Raw genomic sequence first — 23,095 nt, forward strand, 5'->3', positions numbered from 1 at the left:
ATTTCATTGAGGATACCATCAACACCACAGGCCTTTTTGGGTTGGAGGGTTTTTATTTTGTCCTGTAACTCATTCAATGTAATTGGAGAATCCAGTGGGTTCTGGTAGTCTTTAATAGTTGATTCTAAGATCTGTATTTGATCATGTATATGTTTTTGCTCTTTATTCTTTGTTATAGAGCCAAAAAGATTGGAGAAGTGGTTTACCCATACATCTCCATTTTGGATAGATAATTATTCGTGTTGTTGTTTGTTTAGTGTTTTCCAATTTTCCCAGAAGTGGTTAGAGTCTATGGATTCTTCAATTACATTGAGCTGATTTCTGACATGCTGTTCCTTCTTTTTCCGTAGTGTATTTCTGTATTGTTTTAGTGATTCACCATAGTGAAGTCGTAGACTCAGGTTTTCCGGGTCTCTATGTTTTTGGTTGGACAGGTTTCTCAATTTCTTTCTTGGATTTCTGCATTCTTCATCAAACCATTTGTCATTGTTGTTCATTTTCTTCGGTTTTCTATTTGAGATTTTTAGATTTGATAGGGAAGCTGAGAGGTCAAATATACTGTTGAGATTTTCTACTGCCAAGTTTACACCTTCACTATTACAGTGGAACGTTTTACCCAGGAAATTGTCTGAAAGGGATTGAATTTGTTGTTGGCTAATTGTTTTTTGGTAGGTTTTCAAACTGCATTCCTTCCATCTATAGCATTCTTTAATGTTACTCAGTTCCTTTGGCTTTGATGCCTGTCTCTCTCTCTGTGTGTGTGTGTGTGTGTGTGTGTGTGTGTGTCTCTGTCTGTCGGTCTCTCTCGGTTTTTGTCTCTCTCAGAACATCTGCTGTTTCACTGTGCTGGGCTAAATTTAACAGAAGTGTGGAAGATGTAAGTTCCTCCCCATCTGCCCCTGAGTTTCAGGAGTGTTGAATTCTGGGAGAGACCTTATATAACCTTTCTTCTCCTCCTCCACTCCATCTCCTCTGAAATCAATAGATTACTATGCTACTACAAAGGACATAGTTGACTTTATCACCAGAATCATGCTTAAATCCCAATGTCAGAGAGAACTTTGCAGAGCTCTACTGTACGACTATTTGACTTGCATATGTGCCTAAATATTTAGCTGTGCGTTTCCATTTAAGAGCACCAGCATACCTAGAATAATGAAGGATTCTACCTTTATTACCTCTAATATTTTGTATTGTGTTCCCAAATTCTTTTGTGTGTGTGCCTACATTTTTCAACTTAGGCGCACATGTGCTCCTTGTAAAAAAAAAACAAGTCAGCGTAGAGCTCTGCTTTGTAGCATGGCTAGATAGTGATACCCCCCTCACTGGCTATCAACCTAAAAGGGTTGAACCCACTGGCTCCATGTCATCTACAAGACCCTGCTAGGTAAAGTCCCCCCTTATCTCAGCTCGCTGGTCACCATAGCATCTCCCACCTGTAGCACACGCTCCAGCAGGTATATCTCTCTAGTCACCCCCAAAACCAATTCTTTCTTTGGCCGCCTCTCCTTCCAGTTCTCTGCTGCCAATGACTGGAACGAACTACAAAAATCTCTGAAACTGGAAACACTTATCTCCCTCACTAGCTTTAAGCACCAACTGTCAGAGCAGCTCACAGATTACTGCACCTGTACATAGCCCACCTATAATTTAGCCCAAACAACTACCTCTTTCCCAACTGTATTTAATTTTAATTAATTATTTTATTTTGCTCCTTTGCACCCCATTATTTTTTATTTCTACTTTGCACATTCTTCCATTGCAAAACTACCATTCCAGTATTTTACTTGCTATATTGTATTTACTTTGCCATCATGGCCTTTTTTGCCTTTACCTCCCTTCTCACCTCATTTGCTCACATTGTATATAGACTTGTTTATACTGCATTATTGACTGTATGTTTGTTTTTACTCCATGTGTAAGTCTGTGTCGTTGAATCTGTCGAACTGCTTTGCTTTATCTTGGCCAGGTCGCAATTGTAAATGAGAACTTGTTCTCAACTTGCCTACCTGGTTAAATAAAGGTGTTCTCAACTAGCCTACCTGGTTAAATAAAGGTGTTCTCAACTAGCCTACCTGGTTAAATAAAGGTGTTCTCAACTAGCCTACCTGGTTAAATAAAGGTGTTCTCAACTAGCCTACCTGGTTAAATAAAGGTGTTCTCAACTAGCCTACCTGGTTAAATAAAGGTGTTCTCAACTAGCCTACCTGGTTAAATAAAGGTGTTCTCAACTAGCCTACCTGGTTAAATAAAGGTGTTCTCAACTAGCCTACCTGGTTAAATAAAGGTGTTCTCAACTAGCCTACCTGGTTAAATAAAGGTGTTCTCAACTAGCCTACCTGGTTAAATAAAGGTGTTCTCAACTAGCCTACCTGGTTAAATAAAGGTGTTCTCAACTAGCCTACCTGGTTAAATAAAGGTGTTCTCAACTAGCCTACCTGGTTAAATAAAGGTGTTCTCAACTAGCCTACCTGGTTAAATAAAGGTGTTCTCAACTAGCCTACCTGGTTAAATAAAGGTGTTCTCAACTAGCCTACCTGGTTAAATAAAGGTGTTCTCAACTAGCCTACCTGGTTAAATAAAGGTGTTCTCAACTAGCCTACCTGGTTAAATAAAGGTGTTCTCAACTAGCCTACCTGGTTAAATAAAGGTGTTCTCAACTAGCCTACCTGGTTAAATAAAGGTGTTCTCAACTAGCCTACCTGGTTAAATAAAGGTGTTCTCAACTAGCCTACCTGGTTAAATAAAGGTGTTCTCAACTAGCCTACCTGGTTAAATAAAGGTGTTCTCAACTAGCCTACCTGGTTAAATAAAGGTGTTCTCAACTAGCCTACCTGGTTAAATAAAGGTGTTCTCAACTAGCCTACCTGGTTAAATAAAGGTGTTCTCAACTAGCCTACCTGGTTAAATAAAGGTGTTCTCAACTAGCCTACCTGGTTAAATAAAGGTGTTCTCAACTAGCCTACCTGGTTAAATAAAGGTGTTCTCAACTAGCCTACCTGGTTAAATAAAGGTGTTCTCAACTAGCCTACCTGGTTAAATAAAGGTGTTCTCAACTAGCCTACCTGGTTAAATAAAGGTGTTCTCAACTGGCCTACCTGGTTAAATAAAGGTGTTCTCAACTGGCCTACCTGGTTAAATAAAGGTGTTCTCAACTGGCCTACCTGGTTAAATAAAGGTGTTCTCAACTAGCCTACCTGGGTAAATAAAGGTGTTCTCAACTAGCCTACCTGGTTAAATAAAGGTGTTCTCAACCAGCCTACCTGGTTAAATAAAGGTGTTCTCAACTAGCCTACCTGGTTAAATAAAGGTGTTCTCAACTTGCCTACCTGGTTAAATAAAGGTGTTCTCAACTAGCCTACCTGGTTAAATAAAGGTGTTCTCAACTTGCCTACCTGGTTAAATAAAGGTGTTCTCAACTAGCCTACCTGGTTAAATAAAGGTGTTCTCAACTTGCCTACCTGGTTAAATAAAGGTGTTCTCAACTAGCCTACCTGGTTAAATAAAGGTGTTCTCAACTAGCCTACCTGGTTAAATAAAGGTGTTCTCAACTGGCCTACCTGGTTAAATACAGGTGTTCTCAACTAGCCTACCTGGTTAAATAAAGGTGTTCTCAACTAGCCTACCTGGTTAAATAAAGGTGTTCTCAACTGGCCTACCTGGTTAAATAAAGGTGTTCTCAACTAGCCTACCTGGTTAAATAAAGGTAAAATAAATATATAAATAAAAAGCAGGCCTTGGCCCATATTCATAAAGCATCTCATGTTAGGAGTGCTGATCTACGATCAGGTCCACCTTGTCCCTGTAATCTTATTCATTGTAATCAAAAATGCTAAAGTCTAAGACACTTTGAATATAGGGCCAGGCCCTCACCCCAATCCAACCTGAACAGGGCTTTGAGTGGCACTCTCGGAGAGGAAGATGACATGATGGAAGGATAACAGTCTACAGGTGATCAATCGATCTTGGCGTTTGTGCGTACAGTGGCATAAATTCAGTTCCTCCACTCTGACACCAGGAGACTGATAAGGAACTGCAACAAAGTTTAAAAATTGTTCCAGGCTCCTACTCTTGACGTTAATTAGAACAAGGTCGTCAATCGAAGCAAAGAGCAGCAGCAGCAGGTCTCTGGAAAAGACAACATGGCTCCTCTGGCCAGGGCTTTGACACAGCAAGGCAGGAGGAATACACACCTGGAATAGCTCCTGTCTTTGTTCAGTGTGAAAGTGCATAAGATATGTGAACAGTTATTTTATTTTTTCCCCCTGATTTTTCAAACGGGGAGAATCCTTACAAAGGAAGCCAACGTCTGTTATTGTACACGTCAATGATTGACATCTAATTACAGATTTCTTCCTCCCCACTGTGCTCACATCCAGTGGAAAGCTCAATAGGTGTAATTCACATTAATAATACTCTTTTGTCAAAGGATATTACAATCTCAAAAACCCCACACTTAAAAAGTGCTGGGCAAAGTCCAGGTTAATGGAAGCACACAGACAGTGGGAAGAGTTTTGTCACTGTTATCAATGACACATTCACAATTGGGATAGATGACATTGCTAAGGCCTTTCACATGTCCTGTCTGCACCAGAAGGATGCATATCCCTTTCTATACTGAACCAAAATATTAACGCAACATTTAAAATGTTTGTCCCATGTTTCATGTGCTGAAAATAAAGACCCCAGAATTCTTCCATGCGCACAGAAAGCTTATTTTTCTCAAGTTTTGTGCACAAATTTGTTTACCTCCCTGTTTGTGGGCATTTCTCCTTTGCCAAGATAATCCATCCACCTGACTGGTGTGGCATATCAAGAAGCTGATTAAACAGCATGATCATTACACAGGTGCACCTTGTGATGGGGACAATAAAAGGACTCTCTAAAATGTGCAGTTTTGTCACACAACACTGCCACAGATGTTTCAAGTTTTTGAGGCAGCGTGCAATTGGTATACTGACTGCAGGAATGTCCACCAGAGCTGTTGCCACAGAATTTAATGTTCGTTTCTCGTCCATAAGCCGTTTAAGATAATTTGGCAGTATGTCCATAACCGTAGACCATGTGTAACCATGCCAGCCCAGGACCTCCACATCCGACTTCTTCACCTGTCTGAGACCAGTCCCCAGACAGCTGATGAAACTGAGTAGTATTTCTGTCTGTAATAATGCCCTTTTGTGGGGGAAAAATAATTCTGAGGGGGTGGGCCTGGCTGCCAAGTGGGTGGGCCTGGCTGCCAAGTGGGTGGGCCTGGCTGCCAAGTGGGTGGGCCTGGCTGCCAAGTGGGTGATCCTATGCCCTCCAAGGCCCATCCATGGCTGCGCTCCTGTCCAGTCATGTGAAATCCATAGATTAGGGCCTAATGAATTTTTTTCAATTGACTGATTTCATTATATTAACTAACTCAGTAAAATCGTTGAAATTGTTGCATGTTGCGTTTTATATTTTTACTTATTGTAGATCAGGTTCATGTTCAGTGAGGAGAAAAGGTTTTAAAAGGGAAGTGAAATGGGGGAGGAACAACCAGAACTTGTCTAATAAACGCTTGTTTTCATTTTCCGTTATGAAACGTTTTGCTATGGACTTAAAGGCCCACTGAGCTTAGCCAGGCAGTACATGACCAACCTGGGTTACGTCTTAATTAACACCTTACCCCTCCATGATGATTAGAGTAATTGGTGAAATTTAGCGGAGGGCCGGGGCAAGCAGTGGGATGGCATAAATCACCAAGTACTAACGAGTCATACTGGTAATTAGGGACCGGGGAGACCAATAGACCAGAGCATCCCTCCCTCCCTCAGATGTGTCAATGTTTGTATGTCTGTGTCTATGTTCGTATGTCTGTGTTCGTGTGTCTGTCTGTGTTCGTGTGTCTGTCTGTGTTCGTGTGTCTGTCTGTGTTCGTGTGTCTGTCTGTGTTCGTGTGTCTGTGTCTGTGGTCATATTTGTCTGTGTTCGTGTGTCTGTGTTCGTGTGTGTGTGTCTGTCTGTGGTCATATTTGTCTGTGTTCGTGTGTCTGTCTGTGTGTCTGTGTCTGTGTTCGTGTGTGTGTGTTCGTGTGTCTGTCTGTGGTCATATTTGTCTGTGTTCGTGTGTCTGTACGTGTGTTCTTTTTATTTTACTTAACCTTTATTTTGAGAGGGAGTCAATGCTGAGACCATTGTCAAAAAGTGCTTTACAGGAACCGATCTAGACCCCAAAGAGCAAGCAGAGACAGTAGCATAGGCCAGGGAAAACTCCTTAGATGGAAGAAACCAATAGAGGACCTAGTTTTCCCTGGCCTATGCTACTGTCTCTGCTTGCTCTTTGGGGTCTAGATCGGTTCGTGTTTCGTATAAACCTGTGGATGGTCAAAGCATCCCTTTACTGTACCGTATGGCCTTCTCATTGGTTTCCAGAACGACATCATTCAGTCCCTCTCCCTCCTTTCTTGTTCTATTCCTCCCCCTCTATCCGCTGGCCAGCGATAAGACCCCGCGTCGCACCTCGCATCCATATTGTTTTCCCTGCCTAACAAGACTGATGTCGTTTTTGTTGTGCCTCTGTGAATTTTGCATGATTCATGGTGGAGCTGTTGTGTGTGTAAAAAATCAATCGGGTTAATGTTGCATCGCTCTGTCCTCCCTCGTATCTCCTCGTCATCTATCCCCAAAATGGCTGGGGGAGATGGCTCTCTTCTGGTCGTCTATCCCCTGAATGGCTGGGGAGATGGGTCTCTCCTGGTCGTCTATCCCCTGAATGGCTGGGGGAGATGGGTCTCTCCTGGTCGTCTATCCCCCCCTGAATGGCTGGGGGAGATGGGTCTCTCCTAGTCGTCTATCCCCCCCCTGAATGGCTGGGGGAGATGGGTCTCTCCTGGTCGTCTATCCCCTGAATGGCTGGGGGAGATGGATCTCTCCTGGTCATCTGTCCCCTGAATGGCTGGGGGAGATGGGTCTCTCCTGGTCGTCTTATCCCCTGAATGGCTAGGGGAGATGGGTCTCTCCTGGTCATCTATCCCCTGAATGGCTGGGAGGGATGGGTCTCTCCTGGTCATCTATCACCTGAATGGCTGGGGGAGATGGGTCTCTCCTCCTCGTTGTCTATCCCCTGAATGGCTGGGGTAGATTGGTGCCACTCAAGTGAAAGCGGACAGATTTATTGCAGTCGTTAGTTCCGCCTTATCGCAGCCTTAGGATCAACAGAAATGTGTCTTTGAAGGTCATTGATGGCTGGGCCTCTAGGAGGGAGAATAATGAAGTTGGCACTAAAAACCTCCCTGCCAACCTGCTGCTAAGGCCCCCAGGTTACATGTATCATTACGCTACAAGGAGAAGAAATTTGTAGGCCTAATGTTTGGTGAATGTTATTCAAATTTCAACCCAAAATCCAACTTGAATAGGACTAAGAGTATACCTACTGCTGCTTCTACTACTACTACTACTACTACTACTACTGCTTCTGCTACTAATACCACTACTACTACTCTCTCTCTTTATCCCTTCCTTCTCTCTTTAGCCCCTTCTCACTCACTCAATTCAAGGGTCTTTATTGGCATGGAAACCTATGTTAAGTAGGTAATATACAAAAGTGAAATAAACAATAAAAATGAACAGTAAACATTACACTCACAGAAATTCCAAAATAATCAAGACATTAACAATGTCATTATGTGTTGTAACGATGTGCAAATAGTTAAAGTACAAAAGGGAAAATAAATATGGGTTGTATTTCCAATGGTGTTTGTTCTTCACTGGTTGCCCTTTTCTTGTGGCAACAGGTCACAAATCTTGCTGCTGTCATGGCACACTGGGATTTCACCCAGTAGATATGGGAGTTTATCAAAATCGGGTTTATTTTCGAATTCTTTGTTTATCTCAGGGAAATATGTCTCTAATATGGTCATACATCCGATGTGTCAACAAGTCATCCTCTCTCTCTCTATTTCTCTCTCTCTCGCGCCTCTCTCTCGCGCTTCATCCCCTCTCTCTCTCTCTCTCTCGCGCTTCATCCCCCCCTCTCTCTCTCGCGCTCCATCCCCCCCCCTCTCTCTCTCTCTCTCTCTCTCTCTCTCTCCATCCCCCCCTCTCTCTCTCTCGCGGTTCATCCCCTCTTTCTCTCTCTCGCGCTTCATCCCCTCTTTCTCTCTCTCGTGCTTCATCCCCTCTTTCTCTCTCGTGCTTCATCCCCTCTCTTTCTCTCTCGTGCTTCATCCCCTCTCTTTCTCTCTCGTGCTTCATCCCCTCTCTTTCTCTCTCTCGTGCTTCATCCCCTCTCTTTCTCTCTCTCGTGCTTCATCCCCTCTCTTTCTCTCTCTCGTGCTTCATCCCCTCTTTCTCTCTCTCGTGCTTCATCCCCTCTCTTTCTCTCTCTCGTGCTTCATCCCCTCTCTTTCTCTCTCTCGTGCTTCATCCCCTCTCTTTCTCTCTCTCGTGCTTCATCCCCTCTCTTTCTCTCTCTCGTGCTTCATCCCCTCTCTTTCTCTCTCTCGTGCTTCATCCCCTCTCTTTCTCTCTCTCGCGCTTCACCCCTTCTCTTTCTCTCTCTCGTGCTTCATCCCCTCTCTTTCTCTCTCGTGCGCTTCATCCCCGCCTCTCTTTCTCTCTCTCTCTCGCACTTCATCCCCTCTTTCTCTCTCTCGCGCTTCATCCCCTCTCTTTCTCTCTCTCGTGCTTCATCCCCTCTCTTTCTCTCTCTCGTGCTTCATCCCCTCTCTTTCTCTCTCTCGTGCTTCATCCCCTCTCTTTCTCTCTCCTCGTGCTTCATCCCCTCTCTTTCTCTCTCTCGTGCTTCATCCCCTCTCTTTCTCTCTCTCGTGCTTCATCCCCTCTCTTTCTCTCTCTCGTGCTTCATCCCCTCTCTTTCTCTCTCTCGTGCTTCATCCCCTCTCTTTCTCTCTCGCGCGCTTCATCCCCTCTCTTTCTCTCTTGCGCGCTTCATCCCCCCCTCTCTTGCACGCTTCATCCCCCCCCTCTTTCTCTCTCTCGCGCTTCATCCCCCCCTCTCTTTCTCTCTCTCGCGCTTCATCCCCCCCCTCTTTCTCTCTCTCGCGCTTCATCCCCCCTCTCTTTCTCTCTCTCGCGCTTCATCCCCCCCTCTCTTTCTCTCTCTCGCGCTTCATCCCCCCTCTCTCTCTCTCTCGTGCTTCATCCCCCCCTCTCTCTCTCTCTCTCTCTCGCGCTTCATCCCCCCCTCTCTCTCTCTCGCGCTTCATCCCCTCTCTTTCTCTCTCTCTCGCGCTTCATCCCCTCTCTTTCTCTCTCTCTTGCGCTTCATCCCTCTCTTTCTTTCTCTCGCGCTTCATCCCCTCTCTTTCTCTCTCTCGCGCTTCATCCCCTCTCTTTCTCTCTCGTGCGCTTCATCCCCTCTCTTTCTCTCTCGTGCGCTTCATCCCCTCTCTTTCTCTCTCGTGCGCTTCATCCCCTCTCTTTCTCTCTCGTGCGCTTCATCCCCGCCTCTCTTTCTCTCTCTCTCTCGCACTTCATCCCCTCTCTTTCTCTCTCTCGCGCTCATCCCTCTCTTTCTCTCTCCGTGCTTCATCCCCTCTCTTTCTCTCTCTCGTGCTTCATCCCCTCTCTTTCTCTCTCTCGTGCTTCATCCCCTCTCTTTCTCTCTCTCGTGCTTCATCCCCTCTCTTTCTCTCTCTCGTGCTTCATCCCTCTCTTCTCTCTCTCGTGCTTCATCCCCTCTCTTTCTCTCTCTCGTGCTTCATCCCCTCTCTTTCTCTCTCTCGTGCTTCATCCCCTCTCTTTCTCTCTCTCGTGCTTCATCCCCTCTCTTTCTCTCTCTCGTGCTTCATCCCCTCTCTTTCTCTCTCTCGTGCTTCATCCCCTCTCTTTCTCTCTCTCGTGCTTCATCCCTCTCTTTCTCTCTCTCCGTGCTTCATCCCCTCTCTTTCTCTCTCTCGTGCTTCATCCCCTCTCTTTCTCTCTCTCGTGCTTCATCCCCTCTCTTTCTCTCTCTCGTGCTTCATCCCCTCTCTTTCTCTCTCTCCGCGCTTCATCCCCTCTCTTCTCTCTCCTCGCGCTTCATCCCCTCTCTTTCTCTCTCTCGCGCTTCATCCCCTCTCTTTCTCTCTCGCGCGCTTCATCCCCCCCTCTCTTGCACGCTTCATCCCCCCTCTTTCTCTCTCTCGCGCTTCATCCCCCTCTCTTTCTCTCTCTCGCGCTTCATCCCCCCTCTCTTTCTCTCTCTCGCGCTTCATCCCCCCTCTCTTTCTCTCTCTCGCGCTTCATCCCCCCCTCTCTCTCTCTCGTGCTTCATCCCCCCTCTCTCTCTCTCTCGCGCTTCATCCCCCCCCTCTCTCTCTCTCGCGCTTCATCCCCTCTTTCTCTCTCTCTCGCGCTTCATCCCCTCTCTTTCTTTCTCTCGCGCTTCATCCCCTCTCTTTCTCTCTCTCGCGCTTCATCCCCTCTCTTTCTCTCTCTCGCGCTTCATCCCCTCTCTTTCTCTCTCTCGTGCTTCATCCCCTCTCTTTCTCTCTCTCGCGCTTCATCCCCTCTCTTTCTCTCTCTCGCGCTTCATCCTCTCTCTTTCTCTCTCTCTCGCGCTTCATCCCCTCTCTTTCTCTCTCTCGCGCTTCATCCCCTCTCTTTCTCTCTCGCGCGCTTCATCCCCTCTCTTTCTCTCTCGCGCGCTTCATCCCCCCCTCTCTTGCGCGCTTCATCCCCCCCTCTTTTTCTCTCTCTCGCGCTTCATCCCCCCCCTCTCTCTCTCTCTCTCTCTCGCGCTTCATCCCCCCCTCTCTCTCTCTCTCTCTCGCGCTTCATCCCCCCCTCTCTCTCTCTCCTCTCTCGCGCTTCATCCCCTCTCTTTCTCTCTCTCGCGCTTCATCCTCTCTCTTTCTCTCTCTCGCGCTTCTTTCTCTCTCTCTCGCGCTTCATCCCCTCTCTTTCTCTCTCTCGCGCTTCATCCCCTCTCTTTCTCTCTCTCGCGCTTCATCCCCTCTCTTTCTCTCTCTCGCGCTTCATCCCCTCTCTTTCTCTCTCTCGCGCTTCATCCCCTCTCTTTCTCTCTCGCGCGCTTCATCCCCTCTCTTTCTCTCTCGCGCGCTTCATCCCCCCCTCTCTTGCGCGCTTCATCCCCCCCTCTTTCTCTCTCTCGCGCTTCATCCCCCCCTCTCTTTCTCTCTCTCGCGCTTCATCCCCCCCCTCTCTTTCTCTCTCTCGCGCTTCATCCCCCCCTCTCTCTCTCTCTCTCGTGCTTCATCCCCCCCCTCTCTCTCTCTCTCTCTCGCGCTTCATCCCCCCCTCTCTCTCTCTCTCGCGCTTCATCCCCTCTCTTTCTCTCTCTCAGCGCTTCATCCTCTCTCTTTCTCTCTCTCGCGCTTCTTTCTCTCTCTCTCGCGCTTCTTTCTCTCTCTCTCGCGCTTCATCCCCTCTCTTTCTCTCTCTCGCGCTTCATCCCCTCTCTTTCTCTCTCTCTCGCGCTTCATCCCCTCTCTTTCTCTCTCTCGCGCTTCATCCCCCCCTCTCTTTCTCTCTCTCGCGCTTCATCCCCCCCTCTCTCTCTCTCTCGCGCTTCATCCCCTCTCTTTCTCTCTCTCGCGCTTCATCCCCTCTCTTTCTCTCTCTCGCGCTTCATCCCCCCCTCTCTCTCTCTCTCGTGCTTCATCCCCCCCTCTCTCTCTCTCTCTCTCGCGCTTCATCCCCCCCTCTCTCTCTCTCTCTCTCGCGCTTCATCCCCCCCTCTCTCTCTCTCTCGCGCTTCATCCCCCCCTCTCTCTCTCTCTCGCGCTTCATCCCCTCTCTTTCTCTCTCTCTCGCGCTTCATCCCCTCTCTTTCTCTCTCTCTCGCGCTTCATCCCCTCTCTTCTCTCTCTCGCGCTTCATCCCCTCTCTTTCTCTCTCTCGCGCTTCATCCCCTCTCTTTCTCTCTCTCGCGCTTCATCCCCTCTCTTTCTCTCTCTCGCGCTTCATCCCCTCTCTTTCTCTCTCTCGTGCTTCATCCCCTCTCTTTCTCTCTCTCTCGTGCTTCATCCCCTCTCTTTCTCTCTCTCTCTCGTGCTTCATCCCCTCTCTTTCTCTCTCTCTCTCGTGCTTCATCCCCTCTCTTTCTCTCTCTCTCTCGTGCTTCATCCCCTCTCTTTCTCTCTCTCTCTCGTGCTTCATCCCCTCTCTTTCTCTCTCTCTCTCGTGCTTCATCCCCTCTCTTTCTCTCTCTCTCTCGTGCTTCATCCCCTCTCTTTCTCTCTCTCTCTCGTGCTTCATCCCCTCTCTTTCTCTCTCTCTCTCGTGCGCTTCATCCCCTCTTTCTCTCTCTCGCGCGCTTCATCCCCTCTCTCTTTCTCTCTCTCTCTCGTGCGCTTCATCCCCTCTTTCTCTCTCTCTCTCGTGCGCTTCATCCCCTCTCTCTCTCTCTCGTGCTTCATCCTCTCTCTCTCTCTCTTTCTCTCTCTCTCTCGCGCTTCATCCCCTCTCTCTCTCGCGCACTTCATCCCCTCTCTCTCTCTTTCTCTCTCTCTCGCGCGCGCTTCATCCCGTCTCTTTCTCTCTCTCTCGTGCTTCGTCGTCTCTCTCTCGTGCTTCATCGTCTCTCTCTCGATTGGACTGGATCTCTTCCTTTGGGCCAGGTTTAGCTGCTAGGGTTCTGTAAAAGGGCATGCCCTTTGTTCCGGTAGGTTGAGTGGTGTGACCTGAGCAGCTCAATCGGTATAGGACCCAGGCTTTCATGAACTCTTCATGAACAAAGACTTAGGCCTAGTTGGATATGACAATATTGCAAGGTTCTTGTACATGGTTTCTTCATGTGTTATACTCTCAGGAGCAAATATTGAGTTTGAGGTAGTTGACACCTTTTTAGTGTTATCTGTTTGTATTTCTCGTTGTTTCTTTAATACTTGTATGTTTTCTAGTGTGGTAGATGTTGCTGAGTGAAAGTTATTTCTGTGTTGCACTTGAATCCTTCTGCAAATGGCCCTGGTTACACAGCCGACCAAAAGTGTTTTTAATGTAGGCTGTCTTGTTATTTTGATTTAGGTTTTTAAAATGGTTTTCCCCTCTATCACTGTCAGGAACTAGATCCGTACACGTGATGACTTCATTTGGATAACGTTTGCTTATTATGTCTTAATGTCAATTATAATCCTCTTTTGCTCCACAATTCTCTCTGCCTGAAATATACTAGTTTTCCACTTAAAGTGTGAAGCGGGTGGTTGTGATGTTGAAAGACCAGATTGTATTCTGTTCGCCGCAGGCCGATTTTTGTCGACGCGGATGGTTGGGTGGGCCGGAACATAATTCAAATCATTTGTACCCTGCAAATTGATCACAACTAAGCCCAAAAAGAGATGTATTTGAAAATAACATTCATTTCATAGCTTGATTACATCGAGACACAATCACATATGTTTATTCATGGGGATATTTATGAAAATGTTTAGCTGAATTCCTGGTGATTTTTTTTGGGGACTAAAAACAAAAATCCGATTAATTATTCTATTTTTTTTACTAAATCACTGGCGAGGTCGCGTTTTGCCAACCCCTGATAGGTATTAGGATGCCATTCGAGACGTAACCTACTTGTATGGAGCAATTACATTTCCTGTTTAAAGGCTCTCCCACCCAAATCCAAGTCTAGTCTTAATATGTTCTCGAGCTATGCGCTTTTTGGCGCCCATTTATAATGTGATATGGAGCACTGGGACTGTTCTCATTATCGCATTAGAAGATACATGTATTCCAAAAACAACACCATTTATTTCTTCCAGCTTTGCATCATTTCATCTTCTGACTTGACTACCTCATCTCTGTTCCCCACACATACCATTATCTGTAAGGTACCTCAGTCTAGCAGTGCATTTCAAACACAGTTTCAACCACCAAGACCAGGGAGGTTTTCCAAAGGCATCTATTGGTAGATGGGTAAAAAAAAAAGCAGACATTGAATATCCCTACGAGCATGGTGAAGTTATTAATTATTAACTCAGTTGCCAGAGAGGAAGGAAACCGCTCAGGGATTTCAAAACAGTTAGGGGTTAATGGCTGTGATAGGAGAACACTGATAATGGATCAACAACATTGTAGTTACTCCACAATACTAACCTAAGTGACAATGTAAAGGAAACCTGTACAGAATTCAAACATTCCCAAACATCCTGTTTGCAACAAGGCACTGAAGTAATACTGCTAAACATGTCAAAGCAATTTACTTTTTGTCCTGAATACAAAGTGTTATGTTTGGGGAAAATCCAATGCAACAGATTACTGAGTACCACTCTCCATTTTTTGAAGCATGGTGGTGGCTGCATCATGTTATGGGTATGCTTGTAATCGTTAAGGACTGGGGAGTTTTTCAGGATAAAAAATAAATGGAATAGAGCTAAGCACGGGCAAAATCCTTGAGGAAAACCTGTTTAAATCTGCTTTCCACTAGACACTGGGAGATCTATTCACTTTTCAGCAGGAAAATAACAATAACCTAAAACACAAGGCCAAATATGCACTGCAATTGCTTATCTAGAAGACAGTCAATGTTCTTGAGTGGCCGAGTTACTGTTCTTAATTCAGGCTGTAACACAAAATGTGGAATAAGTCAAGGGGTATGAATACTTTCTGAAGGCACTGTAAATCAGTGGACCATAGCTCTAATACCTAGGATTATCTATTAGTCGTTTCTTATTAGTACGGTCAGGAGGTTTGCCTGACTAGCCTCGAACTAGATAGGTCCAGAGTTTTTAATGTCATAACTGGTGATGTAGTTGTAGAAAAAATAGGTGTGTAAACGCTGATCATCGGTCCAGGTGGATAAAGTAACGCTCCCTATACTTTCAATGCATTTTTCCCAGAAAATGGGCGTAAATGAGGTTTACGTTTGTTTAGCCTCTACTACACCCCTGGTCCTAATGTCATTTAACCTCTACTACACTGCTGGTCCTAATGTCATTTAACCTCTACTACACCCCTAGTCCTAATGTCATTTAACCTCTACTACACTGCTGGTCCTAATGTCATTTAACCTCTACTACACTGCTGGTCCTAATGTCATTTAACCTCTACTACACTGCTGGTCCTAATGTCATTTAACCTCTACTACACTGCTGGTCCTAATGTCATTTAACCTCTACTACACTGCTGGTCCTAATGTCATTTAACCTCTACTACACCCCTGGTCCTAATGTCATTTATCCTCCGCTGGTCCCCTCCCTCTCGCTCCCCTCCCTCTCTCTCGCTCTCTCCAGGTGCGTGTAGGGGAGGTGGGGGGAAACACACTGGGTTTCTATGGTTGTCAGATGAGTCCAGACGGATCCATGATCCTGGCCCATGCCTTCCACGGAGCGCTGCATCTCTGGACCCAGAGCCACGGCAAAGAGGTGAGACTTCTATTCTATTTCATTATTCTACATCTCTGGCACCAGAACCACGACAAAGAGGTGAGAATTATGGGACAGTACAGCAGTGCAGTGCCAATGACACTTCACACAGCCCCCTGCTTGTGAAGATAGACTAATGATTAATCTGCACAGTAGTGGGTCTATCCCAAATGAGTGAGGGAGGGAGCGAGAGAGACTGTGCTAAGTGTAATTAAACTGTCTAAAGACCCAGACTGCTGGAGTGTATGACTGGGAATCAGACCTGACTCTGAGTGGCTGACTACTCTGTTACCCTGGGAACCAGAACTGACTGAGTGGCTGACTACTCTGTTACCCTGGGAACCAGAACTGACTGAGTGGCTGACTACTCTGTTATACCTTTGTTGTTTCACACTGATCTGAGTCTAACTGAGCTGATCTGTTCTGGCCTGGTTCAACATGAAAGAAACACATCTGAGTCAACACAGTGTGGTTGGGGTCGCCAGGATAGTGTGGAGAAGGTATCGGGTCTGATTCCCAGGTACCTGGCTCAGCAGTGTGAAAAGGGCATGTCTGTGTGTGTGGTGTCCCAGGGAGAGGGGAGACCAGTGGTGGTGGTATCTGGTCACTGACTCAATCTGTTTCTGTCTGAATTAATAAAGTAATTAACATCCCATCATGCTTAGGGTCATTATTTTTGTCTACCATGACTGGAAGAGATCTCAGTGACTTTGAAAAAGGGGTCTCAAAGGAGCATCGGGGGTATAAAGGGTGTGTGTCTGTCACCCAATTCAACACTTATAGGAGAGACTGAAGTAGTGCCTGAGACGACGTTTTCCACCAACATCAACAAAACACCAAATTATGTCATTTCTTGTGGAAGTATGGTGTCACATCCCTCCAATAGAGGTCCAGACACTTGTAGAATCTATGCCAATGCGCATTGAAGCTGTTCTGGTGGCTCGTGGTGGCCCAACACCCTATTAAGATGCTTTATGTTGGTGTTTCCTTTATTTTGGCAGATACCTGTGGTCACTGACTCTCTGTATCTGTCTGTTATGTCCCAGGGAGAGTGGAGACCAGGGGTGGTGATATCTGGTCACTGACTCCCTGTATCTGTCTGTTTGTTATGTCCCAGGGAGAGTGGAGTCCAGGAGTGGTGATATCTGGTCACTTCAACGCAGTTCAGGACCTGAGCTGGGATCCTGAGGGGGAATTCATCCTCAGTGTGGGGTCAGACCAGACCACCAGGCTACTAACACCCTGGAAGAGGATGGACCAAACACAGGTACATGTAACCTAGGGCTCTCCAATCCTCTTCCTGCAGAGCTACCCTCGTGTAGGTTTTTGCTCCATCCTCAGTTGTAACTAACCTGATTCAGCTTAGCAACCAGCTAATTATTAAAATCAGGTGTGCTAGATTAGGGTTGGAGTGTCTCTGTCCCTGATGTAACCTATAAACCCCTTTCACTCCTGTAGGCAGACTCAAGTATGCACTGAAGACACCTAAATACCACATAGACATCATGTTGATGCCCCCAAAGAGCTCCAATAATGAAACCATAATGCAATTCTAGAGAAAATATACTTTTGTACGCAGTACTACATTTTTTAAATGCATTTTTATTTAACCTTTATTTAACCAGGCCAGTCAGTTAAGAACAAAATCTTATTTTCAATGAAGGTCTACCGGGGAACAGTGAGTTCTTCAGGGGCAGAACAACAGATTTTTACCTTGTCAGCTTGGGGATTCGATGCAGCAACCTTTTGGTTACTGGCCAAACGCTCTAACCACTAGGATCCCTGCCGCCTCTTGACTATGGTCTTTACCCAATTGTCTGGCTACATACTGTGGCCTTAAAACTCAAAAGTATATTTTTTGCTCAGTGTTTTTCCCCTTGGTAATGACCAAATATCATCTACCGGTTTTGCATTTTTTTTTTGTAAGACCGTGTTCTATTGTGTTTCATTTGACATTTACAGTAGCATTTTAACAGTTTGTGAAGATGAATTAGTTTTACTATTCCTTCATTTTCTAATGGAAGACGAAGGAGTCAACAAGTTGTTGTTTAGGTTTACACTGTAATGTGTCTGTCTGGCAGGAAAACCTTGTTAAGAGTGGCAAATGTGTTTCTCTATGTCTCGTATTCATGCACGTAACCACACTCTTCAAATTGCTTATTTCTTTCTGAGGTAATTTTTGAAGAGAATAGTGCGTTTTTTAGAATAATTCCCAGAATACCTATTGTGGGAATCCATTTCAAAGGATCACATAAACCCTTTTACTCTGAAATGAATACCTCTCTCAAAGTTATGCATATGTATTAAATGTTGCCATCATATTTCCTAACCCCTGCTCTGAACTCATCGCAACATCACATCGTACACCAGGGATACATTCAGCTGTATTAAATGAAAATAACAAACAAGACACACGAAAGCTATAGGCAGCATCCCAAATGGCACCACATCCCCAGTAATGAATATATAGTACACTACTACTATAGGGAATAGAGCGTTATTTGGGCTGCAGCCATAGATCTCCTCCGACATATCCTCCACCTCCACTATTTCTTCCCACCTTTCCTCCCCACAAGCCCACCTGGCATGAGATCTCAAACTCAAAAATTTTACCTCACGATCTCTTCAGTATCCCCTCCCTTCGAGTAACACTCAACCATTACTTCCATCGTCCCAGTCGTTTACTTGCCAAAAAGCTACAGTTATGATCAATTAGCTGATATAGCAACTATTGAATCTGAAACAGGGGAATTACTATCAGAATCTAAATGAACCAAAGATTCTCCCACTTCTATAAAGAACTGTACACCTCTGATTGTAAATCCACACTAAGCCACACTCAGGTCTTTCTAAAATATTCTCAACAGAGGAAGCCACCTTGCTGGGAGCCCGCTATTGCTTGAAATGATTACTACAGCTGTTCACAAGCGTTACATTGGGAGAACTGTGAACACATCACTAATTTCGCTTTTATAAAAAAAAAGGTTAAAAAAGTTAAGGATGCTACCCAGTGTTCTCACTATCGCCACGATCTTTGATAAACACGTATATGATTATTTTCCACACCCAAATTGATCCACACGGACCAAAGTGGGTTTGTTAAAAAGCATTTATCCTTGGATAACCTCAGTTGGCTATTACATACCTTAGATCCATCAAACTCAACTCTGGACCTCGAAGCCAGTTACACAGCTTTCTTTTTAATTGTTCCACTCTAATCGGGGACTGATTTAGACCTGGGACACCAGGTGGGTTAATTATCAGGTAGAACAGAAAACCAGTAGGCTCCGGACCTCGTAGGGTAATGGTTATAAAACCCATGCCTTAGACGCTTCATCAGAAACAACAACTCCTTGGGCTACATTATCTCTCTGTGCAGAAAAAGCTTTTGATAGACTAGAATGGTCATATTTCTGGTCTGTCTTGGAACGTATGGGAATCGGCTCCAATTTCATTAATATGACAATCCCTCAGCCATCCCTACATGCCAATCCCTCTGCCATCCATACATGCCAATCCCTCTGCCATCCCTACATGCCAATCCCTCAGCCATCCCTACATGCCAATCCCTCAGCCATCCCTACATGCCAATCCATCGGCCATAGTTATAACAGACAATATCTGCTCTGTTCAGAATCACTAGAAGCAGCAGACAAGGCGATCCAATTTCGCCTCTGCTATTCTTATTATCCATGGAAGCTCTGGCCCAGTTCATTCGCCAATCAAAGGAAATAACACAAATTTCTCTCAAATCTATTGATCACTTCATCTCATTATACACAGATGATATTTGACTACATCTAGACAATGTACAGTATCTTCTGCCTGTTGTGATCTGGTGGTTTCAAATGTATATGGCAAAGTAAATCATCCTGGATCAAATGTATACATTCACAAAGAGGGAAAGACGTAGGAGGACTTTAAATTGTATTTCCAGATTCTAGCATTTCACCCAATCCTACATTGACATGATTCTTCTGCCCCCTGGCTGAGTATAGAGAGAAAGATGGTGTCTCCTATTGCCCTGGAAAAGGTGGTCTTCACTGGTACAGTATATATCCCTTAAACTATATAAATTACGCTTTGGTCCTATTATTGCTCACACAATTTCTGTTTACTGCAAATTGAAAAACATTGTAACTGGGAATCAAAATGGCATGCCCATACTCCAATATTTCACAATAATACCTTGCCATCTGGAGGGTGGACTTTTGCATCCAATAGTCCAGATGTGGAATACGTAACCCTACCGATATCATGGACAGAAATAGTTTGAGAACTTTCCAAGATTTTAAAGATGCATACACATTACCAGTGTTAGCCATTTCTGTTATTTTCAGTAACACAAACTCCAAAGCAAATCAGGGAGAGGAAAAATAGGTTTATTCAGAGAGGACAAATCAAGATGTTATGCTTGGAGTCAGATGTTCAGTTTCCTCCTGTCCTCAGCTTTTCCACACAGAACAAAGGACAGTGTGCCACTTATAACCCCCCACCCTAGCCTGGGGTTGACAAATCAGAGGTCCTTGCCGGACAACTTGGCCAGTGGCCAAATAACAAGTATCCCACTCCAGACTCAATGTACAGACCAATGAAAACGTGGCCCACGTAACACACGTAGCTCTGAGTTCATGACTGACATCCCACAGATCCTAAACAGATGTTGAACTGAAAACCAACTCCTATTGATCGTTAATCCTAGCCCTCTCGTCCCCTGCGTTGTGCATTTTATCTTCCAAATATTATTACAAACGGCAACTCCTTTTTTTGATATTTTCAACTTAGGTCATCTATGCTGACCTATGGTGTCCCTTTGGAAACCCAACTACCAAAACATCCAATGATGGGATTTATAAATAAATTATCTTGGCTCCCGAAAGGACTGATCTCTATATAAACAACTTTTGGAAAGGTCATTCTGAGCAAGGCATTCAAAAAGTAGGATCTTGGTCACCTCCCTGACCAAGGCCCTTCTCCCCCGATTGCTCAGTTTGGTCGGACGGCCAGCTCTAGGAAGGGTCTTGGTGGTTCCAAACATCTTCCAGTTAAGAATGATGTAGGCCAATGTGATCTTGGGTACCTTCAATGCTTTGGAAATGTTTTGGTGCCTTTCCCCAGATCTGTGCCTTCACACAATCCTGTCTAGGAGCTCTAGGGACGATTCCTTTTGACCTCAAGGCTTGGTTTTTGCTCTGACCTTATATAGATAGGTGTGTGCCTTTCAAAATCATATCCAATCAATTTAATTTGCCACAGGTGGACTCAATCAAGTTGTAGAAACATCTCAAGGACGATCAATAGAAACAGGATGCACCTGAGCTCAATTTCAAGTCTCATAGCGAAGGTTCTGAATACTTATGTAAATAAGGTATTTTTGTTTTTAATACATTTTTAAAAAAAAAATTTAAAAAAAAGTTTTCACTTAGTCATTATGAGGTATTGTGTTTAGTTCTGTTAAGTTCTAAATAAACAGAGGAAAAAACTCTTAGTAAAGCTCAAACCAAGTTTATTCACCCGCTAGGTCATACAGCTGCATAAGACGAACATCTTGGCCATGTTCTGTTATAATCTCCACCCGGCACAGCCAGAAGAGGACTGGCCACCCCACATAGCCTGGTTCCTCTCTAGGTTTCTTCCTAGGTTTGGGCCTTTCTAGGGATCGTGCTTCTACACCTGCATTGCTTGCTGTTTGGGGTTTTAGGCTGGGTTTCTGTACAGCACTTTGATATATCAGCTGATGTAAGAAGGGCTTTATAAATGCATTTGATTTGATATTCACACAAGCACTGATATTGAACCCTTTCTCCTATGCTGAGCCCCTCCTTACCCATCTGAACAGCCAATACACCTATATTGCTATCCAGAACCTTAGTGATTTCTGTTCTTCCTCACTTCATCTGACCTGACCTTGGCCCAAATCCCTCACTCCTCCCCATAGGATTCCTGATTTCCAACGATAACATATTCTGACAGAATGTAAACGTTCTACATTCCCCTCTCTCCCTCAGTGATATGGTTAAGGATATTTCATATTTTCAAGTTTTAGAACTCAGAACCTGTCAGTTTGCTGACGATTTTTTAAATATATTTAATCCATTTTAGAATAAGGCTGTAACGTTACAAAATGTGGAAAGGGTCAAGGGATCTTAACGCTTTCCGAAGGCACTGTATATACAAAAAAAAGTATGTGAACACATCAAATTAGTGCATTTGGCTATTTCAGCCACATAAAATCAAGCACACAGTCCTACAATCTCCATAGACAAACATTGGCAGTAGAATGATGAATTATGATTCATGCTTCACGATCTGGATGAAGGACGTATCTGGGTTGAGCGAATGCCAGGAGAACGCTACCTGCCCGAATGCATAGTGCCAACTGTAAAGTTTTGTAGAGGAGGAATAATGTTCTGGAGCTGTTTTTCATGGTTTTCAAATCAAATTGTGTTCGTCACATGCGCCGAATACAACAGGTGTAGTAGACCTTACCGTGAAATGCTTACTGACAAGCTCCTAACCCACAATGCAGTTTAAAAAATATGAATAAGAAATTAAAGTAACAAGTCATTAAACAGCAGCAGTTAAATAACAATAGCGAGACTATATAAAGGGGGTACCGGTACAGAGTCAATGTACAGGGGGCATCGGTTAGTCGAGGTAATTGAGGTAATATGTACATGTGGAGTTATTAAAGTGACATGTATAGATAATAACAGAGAGTAGCAGCAGTGTAAAAGAGGGGGGGGGGGGGCAATGCAAATAGTCTGGGTAGCCATTTGATTAGATTTTCAGGAGTCTTATGGCTTGGCCACTTAGTTCTAGTGAAGGATACATCTTAACGCTACAGCATACAATTACATATTTTAGACGATTCTGTCCTTCCAACTTTGCGGAAACAGTTTGGGGAAATCTCTTTCCTGTTTCAGCATGACAATGTCCCCGTTCACAAAGTGAGGTCCCATACAGAAATGGTTTGTCGAGATCAGTGTGGAAGAACTTGACTGGCCTCCACAGAGCCCTGATCTCAACCCCATCGAACACCTTTGGGATTAATTGGAACGCCGACTACGAGCCAGGACTAATCGCTCAACATCAGTGCCCGACCTCACTTATACACTTGTGACTGAATGGAAGCAAGTACCCGCAGCAATGTTCCAACATCTAGTGGAAAGCCTTCCAAGAAGAGTGGAGGCTGTAATAGCAATAGTTGGGGAACCAACTCCATATTAATGCCCATGATTTTGGAATAAGATGTTAGACAAGCAGGTGTCCACATACTTTTGGTCATGTAGTGTATCTCTTTCCCCTTCCCACAGCCCACCTGGAACGAGATCACTAACTGTATCTCAGTATGTCTTCAGTAGCTCTTCCCCTCTGTCCCCTGTGTCTTAACTACAGCCCACCTGGAACGAGATCGCTAACTGTATCTCAGTATGTCTTCAGTAGCTCTTCCCCTCTGTCCCCTGTGTCTTAACTACAGCCCACCTGGAACGAGATCTCTAACTGTATCTCAGTATGTCTTCAGTAGCTCTTCCCCTCTGTCCCCTGTGTCTTAACTACAGCCCACCTGGCACGAGATCTCTCGCCCCCAGATCCACGGCTATGACATGCAGTGTCTGGCCATGGTGGGCCGCTTCCAGTACGTCTCCGGGGCCGACGAGAAGGTCCTCCGGGTGTTCCGCGCCCCCCGCAACTTTGTGGAGAACTTTGCAAACATCTCTGGCACGCCTCTGGCGAAACTGCTGGCCTCCAGTGTGAGTAGTAGTTCCTAAATCCTGCTTTGCTGTTGGTCGAAGTACCACATT

General features: G+C 45.0%; 1 protein-coding gene across 2 annotated transcripts in view; it reads left to right on the forward strand.

Annotated features, from left to right (window-relative positions):
• Positions 1-23,095, forward strand: part of elp2 (elongator acetyltransferase complex subunit 2) — a 52,289-nt gene that overhangs the window by 10,797 nt on the left and 18,397 nt on the right. For both annotated transcript variants that reach the window (XM_020505008.2, XM_020505010.2), the window contains exons 11-13: positions 15,159-15,290; positions 16,408-16,557; positions 22,853-23,044. In XM_020505008.2, the coding sequence (XP_020360597.2) occupies positions 15,159-15,290; positions 16,408-16,557; positions 22,853-23,044 (474 nt within the window). The remainder of the gene's footprint in view (positions 1-15,158; positions 15,291-16,407; positions 16,558-22,852; positions 23,045-23,095) is intronic.

The sequence above is a fragment of the Oncorhynchus kisutch genome, linkage group LG17 (assembly GCF_002021735.2).
Source record: "Oncorhynchus kisutch isolate 150728-3 linkage group LG17, Okis_V2, whole genome shotgun sequence".
Taxonomy (NCBI): domain Eukaryota; kingdom Metazoa; phylum Chordata; class Actinopteri; order Salmoniformes; family Salmonidae; genus Oncorhynchus; species Oncorhynchus kisutch.